The sequence below is a fragment of the Musca domestica genome, unplaced genomic scaffold (genome assembly GCF_030504385.1).
Source record: "Musca domestica strain aabys unplaced genomic scaffold, Musca_domestica.polishedcontigs.V.1.1 129, whole genome shotgun sequence".
NCBI lineage: Eukaryota > Metazoa > Arthropoda > Insecta > Diptera > Muscidae > Musca > Musca domestica.
In genome coordinates, this window is record NW_026712171.1 from 1559847 (window position 1) to 1585779 (window position 25933).

The 25933-nt window shown below is 34.2% G+C and overlaps 1 protein-coding gene across 2 annotated transcripts in view; it reads left to right on the forward strand.

Moving 5' to 3' along the window:
- LOC105262348 (capon-like protein) overlaps positions 1–25933 on the forward strand; it is a 463665-nt gene that overhangs the window by 343719 nt on the left and 94013 nt on the right. For both annotated transcript variants that reach the window (XM_059118433.1, XM_059118432.1), the window contains exon 3: positions 4516–4587. In XM_059118433.1, coding sequence (XP_058974416.1) covers positions 4516–4587 — 72 coding nt within the window. The remainder of the gene's footprint in view (positions 1–4515; positions 4588–25933) is intronic.

Below are 25933 nucleotides of genomic sequence, written 5' to 3' on the forward strand. Positions count from 1 at the left end.
TTATTCTAAATGTTCCAAATATTTTAAGAGTTGTTCAAATGTATGAAGTGTGAGTTTTTTAACTTCTTGTTATTCGAATTTTAACATGTTAACAACATTTTTAACAAAAGAGCCCCCAAGAGCTCTGTGTGCAAAAAAAGTGGAAAACTTATTTAAATTCTTACAATTGTATCTGGTAAACAAATACATTTCAACATCAAACCAAAAACAATTTATTTCAAAATGATATCCTTAAAGTTTTAAATTGCTTAAGAGGGTATTACTTAAAGTGTTTGGGAGAATATTCCAATGGCAGATGTTTTTAGGCACTTGAAATATAATCCCGAATTTCATAACAACATGATATAGCCATTTATTTTGGTAGAGAATTGGTGTGAATGTCCTCTTCCTTCTTCGGCGCCGTCTGTTCCACCCAGACCTTGAGTGGTAAATCATCTAAGCCAAGGACTCAGTGTCTACGAAAAAAGCACACCATGATTTCAATGATTTACACTTGAACATTTTCTTTAAAGCTCTTCAGGCGAGAGAACAAAAATTCTTACGCCGAAAGAAAAAGGAAAGAATGGAGAAATCCTTCACAGTGAATGAAATCATTGAACCATTGACGAATCATCGTCATCATCATCGGGCTCGCCATTGTTGTACCACTTAACGCCTCTATGCCTGAACACTTGCTGCTGCCACTGCTCAAAGGATTTGAATGAAACCCATGGTGCATGAACAGGGGAGAAAGAGGAAATTACAATTGACAGCCTTAGTTGTTGTTCAGTTCAGTTCAGTTGTCTTAACCCCTAGATTTGTTCATTTGTATTGGACTATTCATGGTTTCTTTAACACCTAGATTTTGGTTAAGAAAAGGCTGGCATAACCTTTGATTGATTTCCTTTTTTTTTAGTTTTTCCTATTGTTTTATTTTCGATTGTTCTTAGGCTTTCCGCTTTCCTGGAGATTGATTGAATTTTTCGGTTTATATATTATCCCTTCCATAGTATCCATTAAATCCAATAGAATCCTTTGACAATACTTTCAAAAAATGAATACAACCACAATGGCCATTGTGATAGTGCTAAGGTCGGTATTTATTTTCCTTAATTATTTTTGGTTCAGGTTGAAGGCTTTGTGTGATGAGTTTTACTCAGATTATGCAATGAATCAGGGCAGTACATTCATTCCCATGAATGGATAATTCACAGTTAGGTCGATGGTTAGGGGTCGAAACGGCCGTAGTTGGAGCTGATATTTGGTCAGTTTTGTTAAGGTATTAGCCCAGTAGACCACAATCTGAAAAGATGGATGAATGAAAAAGGGGTGGATGCGGTAAGACCTTTTTGTGTTGAACGATGGTGATGATGATTTGCATGCCGTTGCATGCGAACATTTTGAAATATGACATGAAGAAGAATTTTAGTTACAAAACGTATAGACCTGATCATATTGTGTACCCTCCACCATAGCATGGAGGGTATATTAAGTTTGTCATTTTGTTTGTAACACCTCCAAATATACTTTTTCATTTTCGACCCCACAAAGTTTATATATTCTTGATAAGCATAAAATTCTATATCCGTCCGTCCGCCTGTCTGTCCATCTCTCCGTCTGTGGAAATCACTGTAGCTTCCGAACAAAATTAAGTAGGGTGATAAAAATGTACTCAGATGTATGTTTTTACTTTTACTTTTGGTTTTGTAAGTGGGTTATATAGGTCCACATTTTGGTACCACATAACGGCAACTCCCTGTATTCGGCATTTTGATGATTTTAACTATATTATCCACCGGAATTGTTTCAAATCTCGTGCACTTCTTAAAAGGTACTTTAGGTAATAAATTGCGTATGCAGGTCCAGATCTTTGTATAGTACCTGCTTATATTCGGCATTGTGATGATTATAGCGACATTATTCACAGAAATGGTTTCAAATTATTATTTGCAGTTCCTAACGGGTACTACGGCCTGTGACGGAAAATTCGTATTGCCCCCGCATAACGGTACCTCCCAATTTGTGGTATTTTGTTTTTTATTTGCGACATTATTTACCGGATTTTTTTCCAGTTTTGTATTTGAATATTGTAATGGAGGATGACAAAATTTGCCTACGCAGAAACCCGTCTTCGTATGGGCCTTCATACAACAATACCTCCCTTTATTCGGTATTTTGATGATGCTAACTGTTTAAAATTTCGTAGTTGCATAAATACTATAAGCCTGTGACAGAAAATTCCGTATGCAGGTCCACATTTTCGTATACCCCCATATAACCTAACCTCATTATATTCGGTATTTTGATGATTTTAGTGAATTTTAAAATTGTTTAAAATTTCGCATTTGCAATTCCTAACGGGTACTACGACCTGTGACGGAAATTTCCCTATGCAGGTCCAAGCGTTCGTATAGCCCCCATATAACGGTACATTCGGTATTTTGATATTTTTGCGATATTGTTTACTGGAATTTTTTCATGTTTCGTATTTGAATATTGTAAAGGCCTATGACAAAATGTGCCTATGCAGGTCTCCGCGTTCGTATAGGCCGCATTATAATAGTAACTCTCTATATAAGGTATTTTTATGATTTGGACAGTATTTTTCTTTTTTTTTTTTTTTTTTTGAAAATTTTCAAATTTCTTCCAAATAGTGGAGGGTATTCTAAATTCGGACCGGCCGAACTTATTACTTTTTTACTTGTTTTTAAACCACATAATTTTTATCGATTCCAATGAAGTACAGACATTTTCATCGGGCTCTTCTTCCATTTCAATTGTGTTCAGTGTGAATTGTCGATTTTGCAGTGAAAGCCAGCTAGAAGTATTAGAAAAGCTACAAATGCATCCAGAAAATATTACAGTTTTGGGCGGTTTATGAGCTGGTGGTGTCATTGGTCCGTACTGCTTCAAAGATGCTGCGACGGTGGGCTGGTGTAACCAAGACCTGATTGCAGAAAAATACTAGCTCTTCGCCAAATCTTAGCTTCTACCTAATCCCAAATCAAAAGCCTACAAAAAGCTACGAATTCTTAATCGAACAAGTTAAAAAGTATCAGTCGGTTTTGCCGACGGTTGTATACCTTCAGTCAATGTTCAATTATTTAAATATATTTTGACTTTTGCTATGATTACTCAAAATGTTTACCCTCTATGGCGTAGGTTCCGAAGGAATGGCCAATATTGACCGTTTCGTATCGGAACTAAAAAATATGATATAAATGGAAAAGGAATTGATGGAAATATTGAGATGTGCCAAGTCCGAATGGAATCGAATTTCGAGTTTTTGAGTAAATTTCGAGTTTTGGTGGGGGAGGTACCAGAAGGAATGTTCCGATCTCTACCGTATTTATAACAGATCTTGTGTTGATAGAAATATTGGGATGTGCCAAGTCCGATTGAAATCGGATGTTAATGTCGTGTTTTATGAGCGCCATTTATATTCAAAATTTTGATACTTTGTGAAGGAGGTAGCCGAAGGAATGGACCGATATTCCCCATCTTGACATTAAATTTTAGGTTAATAACAATATTTTAATACGTGCAGTTTGAAGACAATCGGACTCTTATAGTACATTTTATAAGAGTTAAAATTATGACCCTGTGTGGGGAAGGCATTTGATGGAATGGACCAAAATTTTCCATTTAGTCACTTAGGATTTGCAACGTTGGAGCCAAATCGAATTATCCATTCTCTTTCTGTGCAGAAAAAAAAAATTTTTTTTTTTGAAAATTTCGACCTTTGCTTTGGACCGATACTGCTTATCTTAATACTCGATGTAAGTTTGACAATGATATTACGATGTACCAAGTTTAGACCAAATCGGATACTCCATTCGAGAGTTATCGTGCGCATCAGCCAGCCAGACGGAGTGACGGTCATCGCCAGATCGACTACAAATGTCCTGAAACGGATTTGATCTAAGGGACCTAGAGTCTAAAAGCGATTTTCCGATGAGGCACGTCAGAGGGTATATATCATCAAATGATATATACCCTCTCTAGCCATATGGATGAGGGTATAAAAATCAATGAATACAATAGAAGACGCAATTAAAACTATGGACTTTTGCAATGCTTCCTTTTGTTACGATATTCTTGCTGGGTTATCAACAGGACGGCTACTTTCAATGACTGTCAAACTCTGTCAGCATTTGTATTCAGAAAGGTTTTAATTTGCACAAGTTTTAATTAATCATAAAGTTGAGTATGTTAACCTGTTATTCTCCCGTATTCATTCATTCCCCTATATTCTTACAAATAGTTAAGGTCTTATCTTAAATTTCCATATCTTTTGTATGCCACCACCACCGATTGCCCTGTTATTCTCTTATCTAACATTAGCATTTCTAAAGATTTATGTTTGACATGTGTGGTTTTTGCGGATCGACTACAAGCAGAAATTGTCAGACCCGTTTTTGAATAAAATCTTAACTCAGTAGCGTATTGAAATTTTACATTTTGCCCATCCAACTCCGCCCACCCGAACTATAAATTTAATTTGATATCTTTATTTCCTTTTCTTCTCTCTTTCAGTTTGTGGGTTGGGAGGAGGTACCCCGCCCAAACACACGTGCTGAGATTGTACAGGCCATGCGAAGAATTCGGGTAAGTTTATTTGTTGTAAATTCCATTGTATATTAAATGTTGCCTCCGGGGCGTTATACACAAATATCCCCAAAAAGGATGTTAATATTATTTTTCAACAAAACAAAACCCAAGGACAATGGCCAGCCAACACACAGGCATGTCGATAAACTAAATGAATTTAATATTATTAAGTTCATTTCGTACAGGTAGACCTTTGAACATTCATTTTATTTTGTTCGATACTTGAATTCATTTGCCGCAAAATTATGCAGGACCCTTGTTGTCCTGTTTAAATATCAAAGTTATTGGCTAATACCTTTGGCAAATAAATTTGTATGTAAATAGAAAGGCCTCGTTGTGTGTGTGTGCAGGCATAACATCAGTTTACTTGGGATTACATACCTTGATTTATATTCTGATCTTTGTGAAGAAGTTCTGTGTTGTTTCTTATTGGTATACCGTTTTCGTTTATCAACAACCTTTTATTTCCCTTTTCGCTTTTTGATTTGATTTTTTTTTGGTGAATTGTGGATTAATGTTTGAAATTGTATTTTCTTTCCCCTTTTCGGCAGTTGTCTAGATGACAACACTTCTTTTGAGAATGCTGTTATCATTTGACAACAAGCTACTTGATCACATAAATGCAATAAATGTTAATTCTGCCAAAATCCAATTTGTAAGGCAATCTTAAACCTAAATTTCGTTCTATGTAAGTTTAAGAGTATGGCGAACCAGGTACGCCGATAATATACAGGCTGGGCTAAAAGTTACCAAGCAACCAAAACCAAATTGCACCTTAAATGGACATAACTGTAAATATGTTTTTAAACGTTTCGAAGTGACGTACGAGACGTGTAATTGAAATAATTGATCCCTGATGTAAACCAGTAAAGAATGGTATTCAGTAGAGCTCTCGTAAAAGAAAGGTTTATATTGGGCAATTCTGAGCTCTATGAGATATCTGGTACAAAATATGATTATGGTAGAGTGCATATTCCGACAGTTGGATATTTAAACACAAAGTCGGATGAAACATATATATGGGGGCAAATTTGAAATTCTTGCTTCTATGCTAAACTCGGCTGAATTGCGAAAATTCACTCCATTTTGGGCTAATATTAGTCATAAACCTGGTTTCGGATAATGATATATATGGGAGCTATACCCAAATCTGAACCGATCTTCATAAAATTGAAAACAGCTATTTCTTGGCTGCATCTGATATCTGGTACCAAATATTATTCTTGTATCGTGCATTTTACGAATTTGAGGGACTTAATACCAAATCGGATGAAACATATATATGGGAGCTATAGCTATATCTGAACCGATCCAGTAAATAATTGTGGCAAAAATATCAAAATACCGAATATAGAGAGGTAGTGAGTGATTTCCACATACGGACGGACATCGCTAAATCTATGTATAATTTTATGCTGATCAAGAATATATGTATACTTTGTGGGGTGTAAAATGTTTATTATATACCCTCATCTATACGGCTACTGAGGGTATATATCATTTCTGATCATTTGATACTGCCAAAACGTTCAAAGAAAATAATTTTCCTAAGAGAAAGGGAAAGGGTCATTCGATTTTGTGAAAACTTGGCAAATCCAAATATTTTTGGTAGTGGTAGTGCAGTTTCGGAAATGTACAATATCGGTCCACGCCTCCCCCACAAAAGTCAAAATATTGAATAATTATAACTCATATACAATGTGAGTTCGATTGTTTTCAAACTGCACACAATCCAATATTTTTATTAACATAAGATTAGACATAATGAAATTTGAAAATTTCGCATATCCCAATATTTCTACTAGTAAAAGATCTGGTGTGAAGATATCGATCCACCACTTTTGGTACCTCCCACTCAAAAATGTCAATATTTTGAATAACAACGAAGTTCAGAAAATACGAAATAAGCATTTGATTATTTTCAAACTTGGCACGTCCCAATATTTCGATTAACATAAGACTTCTGGTACCTCCTTCACAACGGGTCAAAATTTTGAATAATTACATCTTTCATAAATTTGCGAAATAAGCATCCTAATCTCTTCAAGTGTCACACATCCTCATATTTCTGTCAGCACAAGATCTGGTGTGTATATGAGATATATTTATCCACTTCTTCTAGTACCTGCCCCACAAGGCGTCAACATTTTGAATATCAAAGCGCCCATAAAATGCGAAAATATCATGCGATTCTCTTAAAATTTCACACATCTCAATATGTCTACTGAAAAAGATATGGTGTTAAGATGGTAGATATCGGCCTACCCGCTACCTCCCCCACAAAGGATCGCGATTTTAAATAATTTTATCTCTCATAACTTGTTCAAACCTGGTATATTTAAATATATTCCTCAACAAGAGATCTGATGCGAATATGGGATTTTTCTACCCACTTTTTGTGATACAAACTACCATACCGCCCTCCACCAATAAAAAGAATCAAATTTTGATTTTCAATTGTTCGCCAAAAAAATTGGAAAGAAATGTTCGATTTTCCTTATATTTTGCAAATTCCAATATTTTTATTAGTATTAGATGAAATGGAATACTTTGGTCCACTAAAAATTATCATACAACTCATATCAAGTGAAGAAAGAAGTCGATATAATCCCAATATATCACGTTGTAATATTTATATCAGAAAGAAGTTGGACAATGTTGGCCTACTCCTTCGGGACCTCCCCCAATCAATATTAGGAATAATAATATCAGATGTCAAAATATATTTAAGTAAATGGACAATAGCTGAAGGTATACATTCATCGGCAAAATTATCTACTTTTTGACTGGTTTTTCAAACTTCTAATGTAGCTATATCTCCCATATATATGTTTCATCCGATTTGGCTTTTATGTCCCTCGCATATACTCTACAAGAATTATATTTGATATCAGATTCAAGCCTCAAATTCCTCTGTCAAATTTTATCGATATCGGATTAGATTTGAATATAGCTTCTATAAATATCTTTATCCGATATCAGGTTCATTGTGTATAAAATGGCTGATAACAGCCCAAATGAACTGAATCTTGGCAAATCCCGTCTGAATTCATCCTAGAAATAAAGACTTCAAATTTGGTGAAAATCGGTTCAGATATACCTGTAACTCCCATATATATGTTTCATCCGATTTGGGATTTTAAGTCCCTCACATGCGTAATGTGCACTACACAACAATGATATTTGGTACCTCGAAAATACCCCTGGCAACTTTTATTAAGATCGGTTCAGATTTAGATATACCAATGTTCTCGATCCTGTTTTTAAGCCAACATATTTAACTCTATCCCTGATTTTATTTTTTCTACTTCCTACTTTTTCCCTTCTATTTACGGCTATTTCTTTTATAAGAAAAAAATTAAGTTCCCATACGTTTCATTTTCTTTATAAAGAATCCAGACAGCCAATGTTTCTTATAACAACATGCATATTTTTCCTATAAATTAAAATTTCTTCTTCAATTACTGAAAATTAAAATATTTTATAATATTTATCATTTCCTCAAAACTTTATTAAAGTTTGAAGTAGGTAAGGATAATAAATATTGATTTGTTCTACTGAATTGTGGGCTACAAAAAAAATGCACAATGTTTCCCATAGCAATTTTTTATTTGATTATGGTTCCTTTGGGTGTCATTATTTATAACTTAAAGATTGGTTTGGAACATTTGTCATATTATATAGGACCAATAAATGATGAAATATTTATACACATCGTTGACAATCAATTTCTTTGTCTATGGCCCTAAAAAATGTTTGACATAGGGGTGGATTTAAAAATAAGCCACAAAAAATGGCAAATATTGCTATGGTAGTCCTTCGATTCGACATAGATGCATAGCAGGAATTTGCTACAATCAAATTAGTATTTTTGCCATTGACAATATCCGAATATTTTCAATGGTCTTTGTATTATTTGTCTTTCTCGAAAAAAGGTTCTTGAATACATAGATACAAATTTTAAATCGCTTTGGAAATATCATAATCAATAAATATCTAAAAATATTTTGTATGTTTATAAGTGCTTTAGTTGTATTGCAAAAGAAACCTACGAGGAACTAATAAAATCGGTTAGGGCCATTATAGATATTTAAAAGATATGTTTCCAAAAACTAATTAATTCGTAGATTCAGGTTCAGGTAAAACTAGGATAGATTGCCAGTGAAAAGTCCAAGCAGCACCGGGGAAAATGTGGCCAATCCTTGGACCAACTGTTAAACATTCTGAAAATAGTGTGTCACTATTAATGAAAATTAGCGATTTGTTGTTAACTGTTGCAGCTTCCAGATTCTTCTCGTCAGGTTGTCTTTTATCACAGTCATGCCAATAAATTTTTACATTACACCACTCTCCACTTTTTTGAACGAGGGTGAGTCTTGGTGCGTAGGCGTGTGAAAAGCAAGGTTTTTTGGAAACTCATACTAAAATGATACAAAAAGTACTAAAATGTCCGAAAAACTGAATACTTTTTACTGGACAAACGGAATGAGCTAGAATTCAAAATTTTGGAATGAGAGACACTGATGAAGTGCCATTTTAAAATAGGCAAATTTTCCTCTTAAAAAACTTAATGCTTAAAATCCCGAAATTTCAATATTTAAGGAGTTATGGCCATTTTAAAATAGTCTATTTCTCTGCTTTAAAAAATTCAATGCAAAACCGTGCTGAAAGTCCCGAAATGTCAATATTTAAGGAGTTATGGCCATTTTGAAATAGCCTATTTTTTCCTCTTTAAAAACTTAATGTAAAAACTTGCTAAAACCCCCGAAATGTCAATATTTAAGGATTTATGGTCAGTTTGAAATAGCCTATTTCTCTGCTTTAAAAACTCAATGCAAAAACGTGCTGAAAATACCGAAATGTCAATATTTAAGGAGTTATGGCTATTTTAAAATAGACTATTTCTTTGCTTTAAAAAACTCAATGTAAAAACGTGATGAAAACATCAAAATATCTATATTTAAATAGATAAAGAGATAGATGTACCAAAGCGTTATCGGAAATTCAAACTTTATGGTTAAGTTCTAAAATTGTACTAAACTTCAAAAGTGGTACCATTGGATATTATATGAGCTAAAAACTATAAATTCGGTAAGAGAATCAAAGTTGGAAAATAATTTTAATATAAGAAGGTGGTTTTGGAAGTGTGTACTAAGTTTGTGAACTGTACTGAATGGTACTATATTTGAAACGGTTTGGGTGAACGGATGAAGCTGAAATTTTGAAATTTTGTTTTGTGTAGGTAGGTGGTTTTGGAATTGTGTACTACAAATGTACGAAAAGTACTAAATAGAACTATATTTGGTATAATTTGACATTAGTTGAATAGGTAGTGCTTCAAATCTGAAATTCGGTATAACGATCATTGTTCGTGTGTAGCCTGGACTTTTGGAGGTTGTTTCTGAAATGTGTACTATAATTGTTTGAAAAGTACTAAATGGTACTCAATTTGGTATTGGCTGGAGAAATAGAGCCGCAATCTTGAAATTTTATATAGATGCCACTGTTGGTATCTAAGGTTAAGATATGGAGATGGATTTGGAAATTTGCACTATAATTCTTCGAAAAGTACTAAGTTGTACTAAATTGGATATTGGGTGAAGTGATAGAGCTGGAATACCTTAATTTGATATTGAGGTCTTCGTTGGTATCTGGGATCGAGATATGGAGGTGGTTTTGGAAATGTGTGCTATAATTGTGCGAAGAGCACTAAATAGCAATAAATTTGATAAATTTGGTAATATATGCGTACCATAATTGTACTAAATGGTACTAAATTTGGTAATGGGGGAAATCACAGGTCTGAAATTCCGAAATTTAATATTGAGGTCATTGTTGGTTTCTATGGTTTACATATGTTAAACTTCGAAATGAAATATCTTGAAGACTTTTTGGTGTAAAAGGTAAATATTGTCCGATTATTCATTTGGAAATAGGGAAAAACCTGAAAAATATATAAAACCTTGAAGGACTGAAAACTTAGTACGACGTAAAAAGTTTTGACTAACAAATGTTGTCAATCTAAACAAATTGTTCATTTGGAGTACTAATAGGGCCTATCATGAACTGTTGGAACGAATCAGGACTTTTTGAATTTTTAATGAACATTTTTAGGAAACAAAGAGGAACATAAAATAATACAGCCTCCTTTTTTCTTTCTCTATCTATTTTTTTGTGTTTACATTATCTAAATGCTAAGCCTTTAAGGGAAGCTTTGCCAATGAAAACCTTTTCCAAAGAATATTTCAGGTTGCATATGTATTGGCCACCACTGTATATATACATATGTATGTATTTTTTTCCTTTTGTTTTTCTTTCACATTCTGTATTCAGCTTCTTTTGTAATTTTACCAGGCTTCCATAGAAAAACCTGACATGTGTAAACATTTCATTGTTGGTTGTTCGTTCGACAACGCAAAAGAAAATGGAAAAAAGGAACAAAAAACACATTCATCTACAAACTTTATTAATTGAAATGATACTCTGGAACTCTGTTGTGTGCTTTTTTGCAAGGTATACTTTTTTGGGGGAGGAAATGTCACATGTCATTTGGAGACAAATTCAAATTATAACATGTCATATGGATGTAAATGACATGTACTCATTTGAGTGGTTGTTTTTTAAAGGTGAAAGTTTAATATGAATAGAAAATTAAAAAGAAAAAAAAAACATTTTTTAAATTAACCAGTAATAAAAAGTCGAAAGTATGACACCCTACACCGCTATGTATATTTGGTAGAGCTCCCGTAACAAAAGAAATTATATTGGGAATTTCTTTGAAGTAGACCATACCACCAATCAACCTTTGGCTTTAGAGTGGTTATAACTTGGTTTCGGAGGGAACTAATATATGGGAGGCATATTTAATTCTGAGTCGATTTTCACTAAATTTGATGGAGACATTTTAATATTTTATACCAAATAATATTGCTACAGAGTGCATGAGAAGGAGTTTATTAAAAAATATATCAATTTTATCCAAATTTGATGTACCTGTTTCTAGACTGAATTCGGTCGGATGTAACAAAATTCAGGACTTTTCGGCAGATATTCGCCATTTGGTGCACAATTAACCCGAAATCAGTTATATTTTCAACTGATTTTGGGGTTAATTGTGCACCAAATGGCGAATATCTGCCTAAAAGTCCTGAATTTTGTTACATCTGTCCGAATATGGGAGCTATATCCAAATCTGAACCGATCTTGATACAATTTGGCAGAGTTATTTCTATGCTGTATCTGAAATCTTATACCAAACTTCATATTACGAATGTGGGGAATGAAACCTACATATGGGAGCTATAGCTCCCAATTTTTTCCGAATTCGATGTATTAGCTTTTAGACTGAATTCGGTCGGATACACCAAATTTTAGAACTTTTGGACTTATATTGGTCATTTGGTGCACTATTAACCCGAAATCGGTTGGGGATATATATGGGAGTTATATCCAAAAAAAGTAAATATGGGAGCTATATGACAAAATTTAATGCACTTATTTCAGAGCAGTCGTAATCTGAGATCATTGTTGTGGGATGCATATTACGCTTGCAAGGGACTTTAAACCCCAAATCGGATAAAACATATATATGGGAGCTAAAGCTATATCTGAACCGGTTTACACCGAATTTGAAGTACTGGTTTATTGAATTCAGTCGTAATTGTCAAAATTCAGTCCATTTGGGCTGATGTTAGATATAAAGATATATATGGGAGCTATATCCAAATCTCAACCGATCTCGATAAAACTTGGAAAATGTGTGGAACTTAAACCCCCAAATCGGATGAAACATATATATGGGAGCTATATCTGAACCTAACTTCCCCAAAATTTTATTTACTTGCTTCTAGACTGAATTCGGTGGGATGTAGCAAAATACAAGTCATTTGGACTTATATTGGCTATTTGGAGCACATAACCCGAAATCGTTTGAAGATATATGGGAGCTATATCTAAATCTGAAGCAATCTTGATACAATTTGACAGAGTTACAACAGAGTTCTACAAAACTTCATTCTTCATATTACGAATGTGGGGGACTTAAAAACCGAATCGGATGAAACCTATATATAGGAGCTATAGCTATATCTGAATCAATTTTTTCCGAATTCGATGTATTAGCTTTTAGACTGAATTTGGTGGCATATACCAAATTTCGGACCTTTTGGAGTGATATTGGACCTATATCCGAATCTGAACCGATCTCGATAGAATTTGGCAGGGGTTTTTCGGGGCTGTATCTGATATCTGGTATCAAGTATAATTGTTGTGAAGTGAATATTACCCATGGGAGGGAATTAAACACCGAATCGGATGAAACATATAAATTGAAACTATAGCTATATCTGAACCGACTTTCCCCAAATTTGATTTACTTGATTCCAGACTGAATTCGGTTGGATGTGCTAAAATCCAGGTCATTTTTATTATTTGGAACACAATTAACCCGAAATCGGTTGAAGATATATGGGAGCTATATCTAAATCTGGTCCGACTATCACCAATTTCAATAGGGTTCGTCCTTGGGCTAAACAAACATTGTTCGCAATTTTTTTTTTTTTTTCAATCGGATAATAAATGCAACCTATATTTTTTTCACAAAAATACATGGACGGTCGGACGGACAGACATGCATAAATCGACTCAGAAAGTGATTCTGTGAAGATCTTCAAAAGTAAATATGGGTCTATCTCGCTTCCTTCTCCATGTTACAAACAAATGCACAAAGACTCACACCCTTACCACTAGAGGTATAGAATTATTTTACATTTTAAACTTATCCAATATAACAAATTCTCAATACCTTGCAGAGTTCTCCATTTCCCGCCACATATTTTCAATGGATTGTTAACTTACTGAAATGAAACCATGTCGAAGTATTTAGTATATATGTGACAATGTATTACCCAAATAATTGCTAATGCAAATTGTTACTGGCGTTCAATATAAAGACATAGCCTTTATGTGTTTTTAACAATTCTAACAAATTTTCCAGACATTTTATGGCCATTTTATGTAGATTTTTTTTAAATTTCCCATATCACTGCAAAACTTGGCAGGCAACAGATACTGCTGATTTCATGCCTCCTAAAAGCAGACACTAAATGTTGACATCATTTATTCTTGTCATTATAAGAACAAGCTGATTTCAAATTACCATAAAGGAAAATATGCTCACAAAAGATTGAATCGCACGACTAACAAACAGGAGACGAAAAAGCGAACAAATCTCAAGCTTTTAAAATAATACCAATGAGAATTGTAATCAAATGTGTCACAAAAGTCAACATTTACACTGATCATTGTCGTTATGACCCGCAGAAACTTCTTTGCCGGGTGTAATTGTAGGCGTTTACCAAATGGCTATATAAAATCTTCATGAAAAGCGAATTTACAAAAAAAAAAAAATGGCGTACTGCTGGAATTGCTGATGCTGGAAGAACGAAAAAGCCAACGAAAGCGATTTAAAGCTTAAGTAGCAAATGTCAATGTTGACACAATCCGATTATTGTATTGCCAAGACTCTTGTGACTCTCTTCACATTCACAATCACATTCGCATTCGATTTTATTTCCTTCGTAGAATTTTATGGGGATGGTTGGGCGTACCATAATGGCAACAATCAAGAGTTAATCTTTGGCATATCTTAAATGAAATTACTCCCAGGCTTTTGATACAAAATCGTATATGCCACAAGTGAGCCCACACATCCGCATCTTTGCATAACCTCGCCAAAGAGGATATGAAGGATATGTATTGCGCGTATGTGTTTGAGTCTGTGTGGCATATGTTTTGTTTGCCATTACACGACTATGCACACATACATATGTGTGCGCGGGCATACATATTTTTAATCACTTATAACAAGTTTTCCCATACGAAGCTCTTGGTAAAGTGGCAAACTTTTTAATTGTAGTCAGATTGAACTTTGTTGTTGAAAACATTCTCAAAATTTTCTTTGACAAACATTCGAAGAAATTTTGGTATTTCCATAAAGGGCTTATGGATTTATAGAAATTTATGATACCCTTGCTGTTCGAGGAAACGCCAGCGTACAGTGGTTGAATTGATGTGAATTCGATTATTTGGATAAGAATGTGAATGTCGAGGATCCTATCCCTATAAGAAACTCATACTAAATTGAAGAAATAATCCTGGATGAAGTTTTCTTGATCGTTAGAGAACAACAAAGACCCATAAACATAGAAATAACGGCACTTCCCAAATCAAAGGATTTTGAAGGATTTGACCACTTTTCTTAACAAAATGAGGCAATAATTTGTATTTTAGGATTCACATTGATTACGTTTAATCTGTACAGATTTGAGGTATTGCAATGCTTTTCAGTATATTTTCCAGTGGAATGTTCTTCTCAAAGGCGAGGAGAGGTCCAATATTGCCCGTATTGGCACCTGATCAAAGTCTGATATAAAAATTGCGATGTGGCAAATTTGTACCCAGAAAAGTCATCCGATAAATTGCATTTTGAAACAAAATATGATGATATGATAAAAATAATACAATATGCTTCATTTAATAACCAGTAAAGAAAGTCCTAAAGTCGGGCGGGGCCGACTTAACGATACCCTACACCACTCTGCTAATTTAGTAGAGCTCCACATAACAATTTTTATGGGAGAATTTAATCATACTCGCTATGATTATAATTATTATTTAAAGTTCAAAGGACTTAATGTGCCGAAGCATTTGTATCTTTTAAATTCGGACTTGTATTGCCCATTTGGTGCAAAATTAATTTGAAATCAGATATATAGAGCTATATCCAAATCTGAACCGATCTCGATAAAATTTGACAAAGATATTTCTGAGCTGTATTTGTATACATTTCCCTGAATATCGTTTTTACGGAGTGCATATTACGGCTGTGGGGCACAAATTCAACAAATCGGATGAACAATATATATGGGAGCTATAGCTATATCTGAACCGATCGCCAAATTTGACATACTTCCTTATAGACTCAATTCGGCCGCATGTGCCAAATTCCATCCCATTTGGGCAAATATTAGATATTTGGTGTACAATAAAATGTAAATCGGAAGAAGTTATATATGGGAGTTATATCCAAATCTGAATCGATCTCGATAAAATTTAGCAAAGGTATTTCTGAGATGCATTTAATATATTTCCCCAAATATTGCTGTTACAGAGTGCATATTGCGGCAGGACAAAAATTACAAATCGGATGAACAATATATATGGGAACAAAATTCCATACAATTCGGGCTGATATTACACGTTTGGTGCACAATAAAAGGCAAATCGGACGAAGATATACATGGGAGCTATATGTAAATTTTTACCGATTATCTCCAATTTCAATAGGGTTCGTCCTTAGGCCAAACAAATGTTATTTGGAAAATTTCATCTCAATCGAATAATAAATGCGACCTGCATTTTGTTCACAAGAATACATGGACAGACGGACTGACATGCATAATTTAACTCAGAAAGTGATTCTATGGAGATCCTCAAAAGTAAGTTTGGGTCTATCTCGCTTCCTTCTCCATGTTACAAACAAATGCACAGAGACATAATACCCTTACCACTATGTGGTGTAGGGTATAAAAATATCGGATATGTATATAATTAATTATTACTGTTAACCAGAATTTTGACCTATTGTGGGCTGAAAAAATATTTAAAAATATATGAAGTTTGAAGATGTTTGCAATACATATATATTAAATTATTTTCCTTGACAATTTTGATCTTTCTTTGCGGATATCAGATATCAAGGAAGGCCCTAATATCATATTTCGAGATTCCACCTCTATGCCTTTACCCAATACCAATTTTAGTACCATTTTGTACATTTCATACAAATATAGGAGGCACTTCCAAACTACCGCCAAATTTCAAGCAGAGTCATCTGGAGTGACATCTATATCAAATTGAAGGATTTCAGCTCTATACCTTCACCCAACATCAAATTTAGTACATTTCGTTCAATTATGGTACACATTTCCAAAATAACCTCCATATCTCAATCCCAGATATCAACAGAGATATCGAAGAGAGATATCGAATTTTGGGATTGTGGCTTCATTCTTTTCACCCAATAACCAATTTAATACCACTTGGTACTTTTCGTACAATAATAGTGCAGATTTGCAAAACCACTTCCATATCTTGACCACAGGCAACAACTGTGACATCTGTTTCAAGATTCAGGATTTCAGCTCTATACCTTTATCCAAACCCAAATTTAGTACATTTTAATACTTTTCGGGCAATTATGCTATACATTTCCAAAACCACCTCCATGTATTAACCACATACACCATGAGTGACAGCTATATCAAATTGAAAGATTTCAGCTTTATTCCTTATTATATTATATTTTGCAAAATAAAAATAAAATCCGTTAAAAATTCTGTTAAAATCTTAAAAATATCGAAAATAGGAAACTTTTGTCATAAGCCATTGCAATATTAAAATACGGAACTTGGAAAAATCTGGTGAATAATGTAGCTAAAATTATTAAAATACCGAATATAGGGAGGTACCGTTATATCGGGCTATACGAAGATCTGGACTGCATAGACAATTTTCTGTCACCTATTAGGAATTTTAACTACGAAATTTCAAACAATTTCGATGAATATTGTACATAAAATCGTCAAAATACCGAATATAGGCAGGTACTGATATATGGGGCCTATATGAAGACTTGCACAGGCCATTTTTTGGCACAGACTGTAGTTCCCATTACAAAATCTAAATACGAAATCTGAAACAATTCCGGTGAATAATGCCATTAAAATCATCAAAATACCGAATATCGGGAGGTACCGTTATATGGGAGCTATATGAAGAAGTAGACCTGCACATACAATTTTCTGTCTTAGGCTGTAGCATCCATTACGAACTTCAAATAAAAAATTTCCACTCCGGTTAATAATGTCGCTAAGATCATCAAAATACCGAATATTGGGAGGTACCGTTATATGGAGGCGATACAATATCGGGGACCTATATAGACATTTTTCTCCAGGGGGTCAAGTTCTTAGAAAGAACTTCTAATATGATTTTTAGTCAATTCCATTTAAAAAATGTAACTAAAATTATCAAAATACCGAATATTTTGAGTTACCATTATATACGATATTATGGACCTATATATACAATACTCTTCTAGGGGGTAAAATACTCAGAAGGAACGTCTTTTCTGGATTTTCGGACAATTTCTTTGAAAAATTTGGCTATAATCATTAAAATATCCAATATCGGGGGGTACCGTTATATTTGGAGCTATACGATATCGTGAACCGATATAGCCCATCTTCGAACTTGACCTGCCTGAAGAAAAAAAAGACTGATCTGTGCAACAATTTAACTTTCCGTCTTTATTCGTTATGACTGTGGCGTGATTACAACAGACGGACGGACGGGCAGGGCTAAATCATCTTAGAATTTTACACTGATCAAGAATATATACACTTTGTTATGTCTAAAATTATTATTTCGATGAACTAACTTAATATACCCTCTATACTATGTATGGTGGAGGATATAAAAACAACTTGTTGTATATGATATTGGTAAATTTGTTACAGGACTCTAGCTTCATGGTTGTGTTTTTGCAAATTAATTCATTCTGCCCTACCTTGTTATTATTGTACCAATATTAAAATGTTTTATTTTTAAAAAAGAAAATAAAACAACATTTTCCTCATTGGTCCCATTTATCCCGATGTCCTGTAAATATCAACATTTCATTAAACATTTTCTTCGAAATCACCCATAATAATTAAACACTACACCCGAAAAACTGCAACAAAATTTTTCAATTACTTATTCCACTGTGTTGTTCTATTGATAAAAGTTTCGAAATAAATTCTTACATCACTTCGCATGTACATATTTCATTCTTTTTTATCCTTCTGCGTAATTCAAAACCATAAAACCTCCATTAAAGCTATGGAAGGACGAAAGTAAGTTTCACTTTCAACACTTTATCATATTCATGCGTTTATCATAAAGTTACGAGCTGGGCGAGAATAATAAAACCAGCTCTTACCCTCCCTATGCTTTTAGCTGACATCTGAGCCCACATTCTTTATTGCCTGCCGTCTATTACACCTTTGGCATCGAGTTGAGAAATTTGAAAAAAAAAAAAAAAAACCAAGTTGTGTACCAAGTATGCTACGACATTTCAGACTTTTGTGCAATTTTCATTTAACGCCTCCTCAATGTAGATTGTCAGGTAAACACTGAATGAATATGTGTCAAAACTCAATTTATGGCAAGCATATTTAATAAATTTTAAATTCTTTTATATATTTTTCGCATAGCATTTCTTTGAGCCTAAGATTATTTTTTCTAGACATAGGAACATATTAACCAGTAAAGAAAGTCTTAAAGTCGGTCGGGGCCGACTTTATGATACCCTACACCACTTTGCTAATTTAGTAGAGCTGCGCATAACAATTAAAAGTGTTTATGGAAGAATTCAATCATACACGCTATGATTATAATTATAATTTAAAGTTCAAACGGCTAAATATGCCGAAGCATTTGTATCTTTTAAATTCGGACTTGTACTGCTCATTTGGTGCACAATTAATTTGAATTCGGATAAAAATATATATGGGAGCTATATCCAAATCGGAACTGATCTCGATAAAATTTGGCAAAGATATTTCTGAGCTGTATTTGATATATTTCCTTGAATATCGTTGTTACGGAGTGCATATTACGGCTGTGGGTAACAAATATGACAAATCGGATGAACAGTATATATGGGAGCTATAGCTATATCTGAACCGATCTTCACCAAATTTGACATACTAGCTTCTAGACTCAATTCGGTCGGAAGTGCCAAATTCCATCCCATTTGGACAAATATTAGAAGTTTGGTGTACAATAAAAGGTAAATCGGACGAAGTTATATATGGGAGCTATATCCAAATCTGAACTGATCTCGATAAAATTTAGCAAATGTATTTCTGAGATGTATTTGATATATTTCCCCAAATATTGTTGTTACAGAGTGCATATTACGGCTGCGGATGACAAAAATAACAAATCGGGTGAACAATATATATGGAAGCTATAGCTGTATCTGAACCGATTTCGATCAAATTTGGCATACTTCTTTTCAGGTCCAATTTGATCGTACGTGCAAAATTCCATACTATTCGGACTGATATTACACGTTTGGTGGAAAATAAATGCCAAATCAAACGAAGATATATATGGGAGCTATATCTAAATTTTGACCGATTATCTCCAATTTCAATAGGGTTCGTCCTTGGGCCAAACAAATGATTTGTGCAAAATTTCATCTGGATAGGGCAATAAATACGAACTGTACTTTGTTTACAAGAATACATGGACAGACAGACGGACGAACATGCATAAATCGACTCAGAATGTGATTCTATGCAGATCATCAAAAAGAACTATGGTTCTATCTCGTTTTCTTTTGCCTGTTACAAACAAATGCCCAAAGACATAATACCCTGACCACCTTGTGGCGTATATATACGCTTTTTGAAGTACCAAAAATCAATGTGATGATTAGTAAATGAATTTTCAATTGCAATTGGATGGTGTCAATTAGAGCAGTTAATTTGTTATACCCTGCACCATACTATGGAGGGTATATATACTTTGTCATTCCGTTGGTAACTCCTCAAAATACTCATATTACAACCAACAGGATATATATTTTTAACGTAAACAACATTCTAAGTCGATTAAGCAATGTCCGTCTCTCTGTTGTAATCACGCTATCTTTGGAGGAAGGCTAACATTTTGCACACATTTGTATTTTATCAGTAGGCAGGTAAAGTTCGTAAATGGGCCATGTTTCGTATAGCTCCCATATAACAGTATTTCTCGATATTTTAGGAACTTAAACCACATGTCTAAATGGAATTGATTATATTTCAGTTCATAGATTTTATAACGGGTTCTACTTCTTATGGCATTGTGACATTGTCCATGTAGTCCCACGTTTTCCTGTAGATCTCATATAACGGTACTTACCGAAATTCGATACGTAACGTTTTTAGCTGTGATAGAGCGTTGTCAATATAGATCAAATTTTTCTTATATCCTCTGTATAACTGTATCTTCCCAGAAAATCGGTATTTAAGATTCGTAATGGCTTCTACCTCCTGTGGCCGATTATTGCCTATATAGATTCACATTTTGCTATAGCCCCCCATATTCTGCACTTTTCTAAATTTGGTATTTTAAACATTTTTGAAGGGGAATCGTTTCGTGTTTGTAATGGGTTCTATCTTCTGTGACAGGAGACTGCTGGAATAGGCTCATTATTCCTTTTATTGCTCGCTAGGCGGTACCTCCGAATATTTGGTATTTTGGTGAATTTAGCCAACATTTTTAGCAGATCTTTTTATACCCTACGCAATATGGTCAGAGATGATATATATCATTTGATACGACCAAAACGGGCCTCATCGAAATAACGGTTTTAGACCCTACGTTTCTTTGACCAAATCCGTTTCAGGACAATTTTTGGAGTCGATTTAGCTTGTATGGCTGGTATGCACGATAACTCCAGATTTGGTCCAAACATGGTACATTGTAATATTATTATCAAACTTGGATCGAGTTCGGAGATGGGCAATAACTGTCAACACCTTTTGGTACCTCTCCCACAAAATGTCGATTTTTTATTTTAAAGATAATATTGTACTGCACAGAGAGAGAAATGATGATCCGATTTTGCTCCAACTTTGCAAATCCTAATATTTGCATCAGTTCTAGGTCAGGTGCGACAATGGACAATAACGACCCACTCTTTCTAATACCTCCCCCATTAACTAAAACACTTATAAAATGTGATGTAAGAGTCCTATATTCTTCAAACCACACACATCACAATTTTTTATTAACCCAAGCTTAACCTCCCCCACAAAGGGTCAATATTTTGAATATTCATGAAGTTCGGACCATTTCTTTTGGTATCTCCTCCACAGAGGGTCTACATTTTGAAAAATAAGCAAATAAGGCATCATACTCTCTTCAAATTTCACACATCCCAACCATTTTTGCTAACACAATATTTGTTGTGGAGATGATATATATCTGCGAACCCCTTGGGGTACCTCACGTAAAAGGGATCACAATCGTCAATACTTTTATCTAACTTTCGACACAAGTCAGCGATTTTTTGCAACTGGAACCCGATGCTTATTTCGGATTTTATAAACGTTTTGGTTATTCAAAACTTTGACCCTTTGTGGGGAAGGTACCAGAAGGAATGGTCCGATCTCTACCGTTTTTATAACAGATCCTGTGTTGATAGAAATATACAGATGTGCCAAGTCTAAATGGAATCGGATGTTTATTTCGCGTTTTAAAAGCTTAATGGATATTCAAAATGCCAGATGGAATGGACCGATATATTCCATCTTAGCACCAGATCTTGGGTTTATAAAAATATTGGGATGTGTGAAATTTTCATTTTTGCTTCTGACCTAGAACTGACGCAAATTTTAGGATTTGCAAAGTTGGAGCAAAATCGGATGATTTCTTCTCTTTCTGTGCAGAAAATATTTTTTTCTTTTGAAAACTTCGACCTTTTTTGGGGGAAAGCGGACCTTGGGTTAATAAAAATATGTTAATGTCCGAAATTTGAAGACAGTCGAACTCTTACATCACATTTTATAAGAGTTGTAATTATTCAAAATTTTGACCCTTTGTGGGAGAGGTATTTGATGGACCGATTTTGTCAATTTTCACACCTGGCGCAAATATTAGGATTTATAAAGTTTGAGCAAAATCGGATTATCGTTACTCTTCCTGTGCAATTTTTTTTTTTTTTTTTTTTTTGAAAATTTCGACCTTTTGTGGGGGAGTTACCAGAAGGAGCGGACTGATATATTCCATCTTAACACCACACCTTGGGTTGATGAAAATATTATTTCGACTAGGCACGTTTTGACCGTATCTCTAGGGTATGATAAATGTTATATAAATGAAGCTAGATTTGAGACGCATCACTAACACTGCTAGCTCGTAAAGTGATGAATTTTCTTCATTGAAACATGGAGCATGTAGTCCTTTAAAATAGGTTTAAGCAGAATAATTTTGAAAGCAGGTATTCCAAAACTTTTACATTCTAATTCATTTCATTATTTATCCATATATTGGAATTTTTTAAAAGCGATCTTTTCATAAAACACATATACTAACATTTAATCCTTGAAGAATAAAAATTTGTCCTTATGACAAACTTAAATTGTATGACAACCTCAGATTATATTTTCTTTTTTACAAACTTCTATGATACACATAGCATGACATATTTATCACTATTTTACGTATATATTTTACACAAAGACATGACCTTTTTATCTTTTTAAGTATTAATTTACTTAGTCCTTCTGAATTGTTTTCTAAGTCTAAAATATCTTCCAACATATGTTCGAGTAGTTGTGTATAAACATAAATTAGTATCTATGTATTTGTAAAAACAAGACAAAATATGTATACATTTGCAACCATTCATTTAATTATTTCTCATCAACATAAAGCAGGACCCTAATTCACAAGGATAATGAAGGGTAATAAAATTAAGCTTTGCAACATCTGTTGGCTTCAGTTGGCCTGGTGTTGTGTCTGTCTGCCTGTTTGAATGAGTATTGGCCTTTCCTTGGCAATAACATTTAAGTAACTGCATATAAAACCATAATTACTTTTTCCCTAACTTATTTAACAACCGGCAAAGGAATGGCATATGAATTTCTATTTCAATTAAATGTTTGTGCCACATAAAGTCCTTGCTGTGGATAAAATAGCAACATCAACAGCAACAAATATTTTTATTAACAAATAATTACAATGTGTGTCAAAATAATTTCAAGGATCCACAAAAAATGGGGGGAAACAGCTATTAGTGGCCAACAAAACTTTGGTAGTTTTCTTAACATGACAATAATTGTCGTTCACAACACCATACTCATTATATTCATATATAAGAGTGAAGTTTTGTCTTCAGTTTCGAAACTTTTCCCAACATTAACAATATACGAATGTGTGTAGCAATAGATTGCCATCAGGATAATTAGCAATCTTTGTTTCCCAGAACAACGTTAATGTTTGTTATTTTATTATATGAATTGGATATTTTCTATTTGCGAAAAAATTAGTTTTAAATTATCCTTGATAATGTCAGAAAATAACATGGTGAAGTAATGGAGAAAAGACTGATTAAACAAAAGTTTCGAGATATTAAAACAAGTAAAAGGCGTTAAGTAAGGATGTTGGGCTAAAACGTTTTTAAAATTAAATATTTATTTATAAAAATACAGGGTGAGATAAAAAAAACTGAAACAACGTCAAACGTCACAATTTTTCAATTTTTTTTTTATTTGAAATTTATTGAATGAAAGCAAAAAAATGTAAATAGCATCAAATTTTAGAATAAGTTTAAATTTGTTCGAATTGTCGCCTTTGGCACGAATTATGGCATTCAAACGTCCAATGAAACCGTCACACGCTGCCCGAATATTGCTCGGCGGTATTTTAGCCCATTCCCGGCGAAGAGCTTGCTTGAGATGATCGACACTTTGGTATTTATTAGTGCCAACCTTGCTTTCCAAAATACTCCAGACATAATAGTGTAACGGATTGGTATCCGGAGATTTTGGTGGCCATTGTGCGCTGGAAATGAAGCGAGGAACCTCATTTTGTAACCATTCTTGCTGAGTGCGATGGTGCGGAGTCCTGTTGGAATGTCCAAGGTCTGCGGCCAAAATTTTTGCGTGCCCAAGGCTTTAATTACAAGGCTTTAATTTAATTACTCCCTCCAGAATATTTTCGCGATAATATTCGGCATTGAGTTCTGGTGGCCAACTGAAGGTGCACATTTTCAACTGACCTTTTTGGCAAGTAAACACGATAATTTTGTTTATTTACAAATTGCTGGACAACGAATGTTTGCTCATCGTAGAAAACCAAATTATACAGTTCACCACTTTCGGCCAAGTGAAGCAACTCTTTAGCTCTTTTGATTCTATTTTCTTTCTGTTACGACGTAAGTTCTTGGACTTTTTGGAATTTCAATGGCTTTACCCCGAGCTCATTTTTCAATATTTGCCGAATGGTATGTTGCGATATGTTCAGCTCACGAGCCATTTTTCGGCCGCTGCTACGCGGGTTTCGATCAAGTCGCTTCTTTACTTTTGTACGCCTGTAAACAATATAATGAGCTGTCACTGGAATAATTTTAACAGTTGTCGGACGAGTGGCTTAGAAATGTCGATAGTCTGAAGTTGGTTGCAGTTTTTCTAACTCACCCTGTACGCGTGATTGTTTTAAAATCCGTGCTTCTATGGGACATAATTGTCTTTAAGTGAAATTTATATTAAATTCACTGTTAATATAAGCAGTTTTGAAAATTTGAATTAGGAATTTTTAAGTAAATTTTACTAAAGTTGGAGACCTGGTATTGCCTGAACTGCTAAAGTATAATGAAGGATGAACCTGACATTTTTAAACTTATCATCAGTTTCACTGGTGGTGTGGCACATTGTAATTTTATACCCTCAGCCATATGGCTACAGAGGGTATATACCATTTGATACGGTCAAAATGTGCCTAGTCGAAATAACGGTTTTAGACCCTAAGTCTCTTTGAACCAAATCCGTTTCAGAACATTTGGAGTCGAAAGGAGTATCCGATTTGGTCCAAACTTGGTACATCGATATATTTTTGTCAAACTTAGATCGGGTTTGGAGATGGGCAATATCGGTCCACTCCTTCTGGTACCTCCCCCACATCCCAATATTTATATTGACGCAAGGTCTGGCGTTAAGATGGAATATATCGGTCCACTCCTTCTGGTACCTCCCCCACATCCCAATATTTATATTGGCGCAAGGTCTGGCGTTAAGATGGAATATATCGGTCCACTCCTTCTGGTACCTCCCCCACTAAGGGTCAAAATTTTAAATAATTACAACTCTCATAAAATGTGATGTAAGAGTCCAATTGTCTTCAAATTTTCCACTCCTTCTGGTAACTCCCCCACAAATGGTCGAAATTTAAAAAAAAAAAAAAAAAAAAAAAAAAAAAAAATAGTCCGAATTTGCTCCAACTTTGCAAATCCTAATATTTGCGTAAGTGCTAGGTCTGGTGCGAAAATTGAAAATATCGATCCGCTTCTTCTGGTACCTCCCTCACAAACGCTCAACATGTTGAACATCCATGAAGCTCATAAAAAGCAAAATCAACATCCGATTCCATTTAGACTTGGCACATATCAATATTTCTATCAACACAAGATCTGTTATAAAGGTGGTATAGATCGGACCATTTCTTTTGCTACCTGGTCTACATA